General features: G+C 39.9%; 1 protein-coding gene across 1 annotated transcript in view; it reads left to right on the top strand.

The window, feature by feature from the left end:
- The first annotated feature begins 2,128 nt into the window (after window positions 1–2,128).
- Window positions 2,129–6,865, top strand: part of LOC102197618 (arylsulfatase A-like) — a 9,054-nt gene continuing 4,317 nt past the window's right edge. The window contains exons 1-5 of the mRNA XM_005745982.1: window positions 2,129–2,435; window positions 4,840–5,080; window positions 5,206–5,424; window positions 5,765–5,934; window positions 6,217–6,341. Of these exons, the coding sequence (XP_005746039.1) occupies window positions 2,215–2,435; window positions 4,840–5,080; window positions 5,206–5,424; window positions 5,765–5,934; window positions 6,217–6,341 (976 nt within the window). The 5' untranslated portion in view covers window positions 2,129–2,214. The remainder of the gene's footprint in view (window positions 2,436–4,839; window positions 5,081–5,205; window positions 5,425–5,764; window positions 5,935–6,216; window positions 6,342–6,865) is intronic.

Genomic DNA, 6,865 nt, shown 5'->3' with positions numbered 1-6,865 from the left:
AGAGAGAGAGAGAGAAGCACACAGAAAGAAGTGGGGGTAAGAAACTTTTTGCAGCCTCAGCTGATTCAAGCTGCTCGTTTTGTTCTGTGTTGTTTCTGACAATGGTTTTCATTTACTCGCAATAAAAGGTCAGAGCAGTCATCTTTTACTAAAATACAGTGCAAGCAGCCTGTGTAGTGCATAGACTGTCATTTGGCTCTCCTGCTTCTTCTCTGTAACTCATGGAAAACCATTAGATGGGTCTGGAAAACACCCTCAAAAATTTATTATTAGTTGTAGCAAAGGTATACCAGTCATTACTGAATATTTGCTTCTAATGATTTTTGCTGTAGGCTGTAGGTGTTCCATTAGCTCTACCAGACTAATGACTGACTCATTGTTTACCTGAGCTGAGCATGACAGCTTTACTAGATTTTTCTTTTTGTCTTAAATGTAAAATGAACATGTTCGATGGAAGAGCAGGGTCATCACTGCCTCCCTTCCAGGGTTGTTGTTCCCTGCAGAGATCGTTAGAGTGCTCTGTGTTGGAGAAGATTAGATGAAGGGAGCTGCTGCAGCAAGGTACTGTTTTAAAATCTCCAACTGACTGTTGTTTTCTTTGTTTTTCCATCATGCAACAGCTTGTTTCTCCCTTAGTTTCCATGTGTGCATTTGTGTAGGCGTGTGTGTTAGCTGACTTTTGCTTAGTTCAGTGGGTCATGTGCTACACACATAAGCAGACAGTGACATGAATGCACACACACGTACATATGTCTGCACACAGAACTAATCACTGTGGACTGTTTGATGAGTGTGAGATTGTATTAAGAAAATAGTAGTTACAGAAAGCACAGAGCAAAGACCAAGGAAACAGATGATACAACTGGATCTCTAATTAGGCATCTTCATCCCCTCTATCCCATTGCTTACCTCTCTCTTACATATACAGCCACAGTTGCTGCTGAATGTAGGTCAGCACTGTGGAGAGATGTGAAAGTGAATGATAAATCAAAGTATCTATTTCCCTAAGGCTAAACAATAGTGCAAGGCAGCATGCAAGCTAACGGGTAGACATATCACAAACACCATTGTGCATCAGGACTTCAGAGGAGTTCACAGTGACTTGATCAAATGATACATACCCCACTGTAAAATGTACAAATTTATGCTTTTGGGACTAGCTTGTAACCTCCCACTTCCCCCCATCACCATCAGAAATGCCACCATCCTCCCCCCACACACAGACTAACACCAACTGTTGACTGGAGAATGTACAGCGTATATTAAATGTTCTCATGCCTGTGCTATGTTTGGATTCTTTTCACACAATGCCACCTTATTTACATGCAGGGAGAGCCACACTTTTGTTTTCGTGTCCACCTATCTGAAGCATGTATATGAGAATACATAAACAAATAGCTCCTGGTACCGTCTCTACATCAGAAAATCAGCTGTGACATTAATTTCTACTCATACTGCTGGCTTCTGCAGCGATGCACCAGTGATTTATTTCTCCTCTTGCTCGTGTAATTGACCAGGTGTCAAGTCGAATCAGTGGCAGCAGCCAACCTTCCCACAGAGGACGGTAACTCGACTGCGAGACCTCAGATTAAGAATTTTAAAGAGGAGACAAAACATGACAGAGGAACACCTGTAACCAGTAAATTACTCAACTGCCTTTCTTAGGACGTGTCTGTATGATGCAGTGTGTTAACTGTTTTGTGTCATTTGGTTAATGATAATTATGATTGTGTATGTATGTATTTTTGTGTTTTTATTTTTGTTGCTTTTGTTGTTCCATTGAAAATAAAATGGAACAACAAAATCCGAAAGATGATCATTTCAAGCCATGAACAAAGGACAAACAATTTTAAAACCTTTATGAAAGGTGTGATTGTGTGCAGTCAGTTAACCTATTAAATCTGGACCTAATTCACTATGCAGAACTTGGGGATTTAAACTAAAAGTCTTCACATTGGGTGTTGAGCTGTAAGAAGGAGAATAGGTTGTAAAAATATATATTAATTTAAATGTTAAAAAGCAGAAATTAAAAAACAAAAAAAACAAAAACGGTTGTGCGCTTTAGTCTAATCTGATGCTTAAGACTACATTTCCCAGCATTCCGTGACATAACCGGCGTGCAGCCGTTTCCGGCCTCTGGCACGTGACGTTCTATTTTGTTTTTAAGAGATCTGCCGCTTCCTTATTATCAGTCAGACTTAAAGACGGAAAAGCATGGGATCCAGCTGCTTCGCCTTTTTCGGTATTTTACTTTTGTGCACCTGCTCGGCTTCACCGCCGAATTTCGTCCTCCTCTTCGCTGACGATTTAGGTTTCGGGGACTTGGGCTGTTATGGACATCCTAGTTCACTCACTCCCAACCTGGACCGACTGGCAGCTGAAGGGCTCCGATTCACAGATTTTTACAGCACCTGCCCCGTGTGCAGCCCGTCCAGGTACCAGTGTAATCAGTACTGACTGTTTGCGTGCGTGAATAAAACGTGCGTTATTGTGTATACTTTGTGTTCTAGATTACAATCAATCCAGCCCTTTTTGGGCACTTAATCACTTTATAGAACTGTTATGGCATAATTGTTGCAATTTCTGCTGTCCCTTTGGCCTAATTCCTGGAAAATGTTTAATCTCTATGAGGATTTTACATTCATAGATAGATAGATAGATAGATAGATAGATAGATAGATAGATAGATAGATAGATAGTCAAACAAAAAAATTCAATTTGATTAAATTAGATTACAAAGAAAAACCTTAACAGAAGTGGGAAGACCTGGGAGGGCTTGTCAAAAACAGGAAATGTTTATGATGGGCAAAATAACAGTGACATTGGATAGAGAATGGAAAGTAGTTTATAGCTTCAGCTGGCAACTTCATTAAACTACATAGGATTTTTTTCTGTGGTGTTGTGTGTGTGTGTGTGTGTGTGTGTGTGTGTGTGTGTGTGTGTGTCTTCTTCAGCATTAAAGCTGTTTTTGAGTTCAGGTCTTTTCTCCCAGGTCCTGCGTATTGGGTTCATATGACAGCTTTCTTGTAGTAAGAGGAAGAAATTATTTTTTTTTGACATTTTTGTATTTCCTGGATGGTATGGATTTGATTTATGTTCATGTGTATGTGTATCTGTGCGTTAGCGTGCAAGCTAATGAGCTATGCGTGACTGCAATGAAGAAAAGCGAGCACATCAGCATTCTCACAAACTGATATTTGCCCTGTGCTTTGATGCAACGTTTCCTGCTGCAGAAAGCAAATTTTCAAATGATGTATTAATAATGAATATGAATAATAATTCAGTGTCCAATCTAACAGCCCTAGGTCAGCGGCTCAGTTTTACTCTCCCATGTATATTTTTATTGGGCTGCAGTGTGAGAAAAATAAACCTTTTATTTTTTATGTATTGATATAATTTAATTTATATATTTATTTTCTATAAAATATAGAAATTATCCAAAATAATGTTACTTAAACCTTCAAATAAGTATGGTCTAGTATACCCCGTGCTCCTGCTTCTTGCAGGTATTGCTGCCATATAAGGTAGGACAGCTGCGGACAGCCTGTAATTTAAACATCATAGATTGGTTCAATAAAATTATAATGAAGCACCCAAATGAAAAAAATGATTGCATTAGATTTTCTTTTTTTTAATAATTGAGTTCTTTGAGTTACTTGAATCGTTGAAGCCTTGATGGATAGATTGACAGATGAGGTCAGGCAGGAGTCTTCTTGGACTATGATAGTAACAGATGGAATTGTGATCAGTAGAAGCAAAACAGAAGAAACAAATGAGCAGGAGACAGGTGGAAACGTGAACATGGAAAACAAGGAGTAGAGGTAATAAAGATGGAGAATACCTGGGGTCAACCATCCAAAGCAACTGACCGTACACAAGAGTGTTAAAGAAGACAGTGCAGGCAGGGTGGAGTGGGTGGAGATGAATATCAGGGGTGATTTGTGATATTTGTGACACCAAAAAGAGTGAGTGGCAGTTAGATATCTTATGATTTCATTGGGAATGACCAGCACAGACAGGATTACAAATCATCATCATTTTTAGCTCAGATTTGGAGACAGTTGATTAGTTAAAGTTAGTTAGGCAGGGTTGAAATGGTTTGGACATATTCACATGAGGAATAGTGAGGGGTAGAGGACCATTTCAATAAAGGATGTTAAAGATGGAGCTGGAGATGCCAGGCAGGAGAAAAGAGGAACATGCATTGGGTTGGTGTGACAGAAGGGATAGGGTGAGATGGAGGAAAGCGATCTGCTGTGACAACCCCTAAAGGGAACAGCCAAAAGAAGAAGAGATTGCTATTGTTTTCATCAAGTACATGAAATTTTTCTTAACATCTTAACATCTACACCAGGGGTCCCCAATCTCAGTCCACGAGGGCCGGTGTCCCTGCAGGTTTTAGATCTCACCGTGGGTCAACACACCTGAATCACATGATTAGCTCATTACCAGGCCTCTGGAGAACTTCAAGGCATGTTGAGAAGGTAATTTACCTGCAGGGACACCGACCCTCGTGGACTGAGATTGGGGACCTCTGATCTACACCATCATACATCTGTTATGGCGCAAATGTTGTATGCAGTAAAACTTTAAGACATTGCAATTTCTAAAATGGAAACCAATGAGCAGTTCATTTTGAAAGACCTGTGCTCTGTCCCTTTTGAATATTTGTTATTGCTCATTAATAAGACAAAAGTATTTCTTATCCAACTACTCGATTAATCAATAGAATAATAAATAGATTACTCAGTTACTAAAATAATCGATAGCTGCCTAGTTGCCTTTAAATGTTTCCACTGCTCTGTTAATTAACTGCTTTGCTTGTTGGTTGTTTCCAAGGGCATCATTGTTGACAGGTCGCTATCAGACCCGGTCAGGAATCTACCCAGGTGTGTTGTACCCAGGATCTATAGGTGGTCTTCCTCTCAATGAGACCACCATTGCCGAAGTGTTAAGGCCCCTGGGTTATGCTACAGCAGTCATAGGAAAGTGGCACTTAGGGCTTGGACACAATGGCATGTTTCTCCCAACCAAGCAGGGCTTTGACCATTTCCTGGGGATCCCATACTCCCATGACATGGTCAGTGTGTTTCCAGTCTGTGCTACTTAAAATTGTCTTTTTTTTCTTTTTACTATATTCACTTTACTATTCTTCACTCTGTATTGCTGTGTGTTAATTTTTCTATCTTGTCTTTTCTTCCCCAGGGCCCCTGTAAGAATCTGACTTGTTTCCCTCCAGATATAAAGTGCTATGGATTGTGTGATATTAACACTGTAACCGTCCCGCTAATGCAGAATGAGGTCATCAAACAACAACCCGTCAACTTCCTGGATCTGGAGAGGAGTTACAGTGACTTTGCAACAAACTTCATAACCACATCGGTTGAGAAAAAACAACCATTCTTCCTCTACTATCCATCACATGTGAGCAACAAGAGCAATCTGAAGAAAATGCATGAATTAAAGTGTGCAAAATCAACCTTTGAGTGCAATCAATGCCTAAAAATGTGTTTTCATAATGGTAAATATCAACTACTGTGCATGTCTGAGAGTTGTTAAATTGGGATAATTTAAAATTTCCTAGTCCTCTGTAGATAGATACTAGTTACTTTCCAATGTGTTCGTATTAGTCATTAAAAAAAATCCCCAATTACTCAAATTTCAGTATTTTAATATGATCAGTCACTTCTAGAATATAAATATGCGGCATTGAAAGAGTCAATATTTCAAACAACACTAATAATCACTTGTTTTCTTGCTTCAGCACACCCACTACCCCCAGTATGCAGGTATAGGGGCAGCTGGACAATCTTTAAGGGGTCCGTTCGGGGATTCCCTGTTGGAGTTTGACAACACTGTAGGCCACCTGATGGCAACTCTGGAGAGGACAGGAGTGATCAACAACACATTGGTCTTCTTTACATCAGACAATGGGTTAGTTTTCAGGACTTGTTAACGTTTAGAAATTAAAAGATTTAAGAAGTCCAGTTGCCTTCTTGTCAAACTCTTAAAACTACCACACATAACTTGGAGACAACAATGATGACTGAAATGCACTAGAGTTTTGGAGTTTAACTCCTCATGCTGATATTTAACCACCCTCAAGAATTTTTTTTTCCTCTGTTCAGTAGTCAAGTCCCTAGAAATCTTTGCATTCTTGCGATATTGCATTTATCTTTTTTCTTAATGGTGTTTGTTTTCTTTCTCTATATGTAGGCCTGAACTGATGCGTATGTCCCGTGGAGGCAACGCTGGTCCTCTGAAATGTGGCAAAGGTACCACATATGAGGGAGGCATGAGAGAACCTGCCATCGCCTACTGGCCGGGAATCATCAAGCCAGGTCAGGACATTTTAGTGGTCTGCAAAAAGTCCAGACTACATCCTGCTTCAAACTAAAATAAATAAATAAATAAAATCCTGACCCATCCTTGATCTTGCCACACAGACCTCAGTTTGAGTACATTTATTTTTACCTGTTACTGCTGACCATATTCTAAAGCAGAAAGATGGCGTGGTTGTTGGTGTCAGACAGCTTGCTCTGAGTATTTCATGAACTACTGATCTGCAGGGATTTTCCTACATAGTCATCTGTAGATTTATAAAGAATCGTTTAAAAAAGAAAATATCAAATGAGGATCAGTTCTCTGGGAAAAAATTACTTGACTTGACTTTACTGTTCCTAGGACTGTGCTCTGCCTGCTAGCATCTTGCACTCTGCTGTTATTTGCTGGATTGTCTCAGGGGCATCTTTACACAGCCTGCACCTGGGGTCTTGCCTGGTGTGGTAGAGCCAAGCCGCTATGCTTCTATGGATCTTGTGCTGAGAGTAGGATTTGGGTACTGATAGGATTTCTGTATGTCAGC

Source organism: Pundamilia nyererei, unplaced genomic scaffold (assembly GCF_000239375.1).
Source record: "Pundamilia nyererei isolate P.nyererei 1_Seehausen unplaced genomic scaffold, PunNye1.0 scaffold00170, whole genome shotgun sequence".
Taxonomy (NCBI): Eukaryota; Metazoa; Chordata; class Actinopteri; order Cichliformes; family Cichlidae; genus Pundamilia; species Pundamilia nyererei.
The sequence above is the reverse complement of the archived record's forward strand: the minus strand, read 5'-3'. Positions and strand labels throughout refer to the sequence as shown.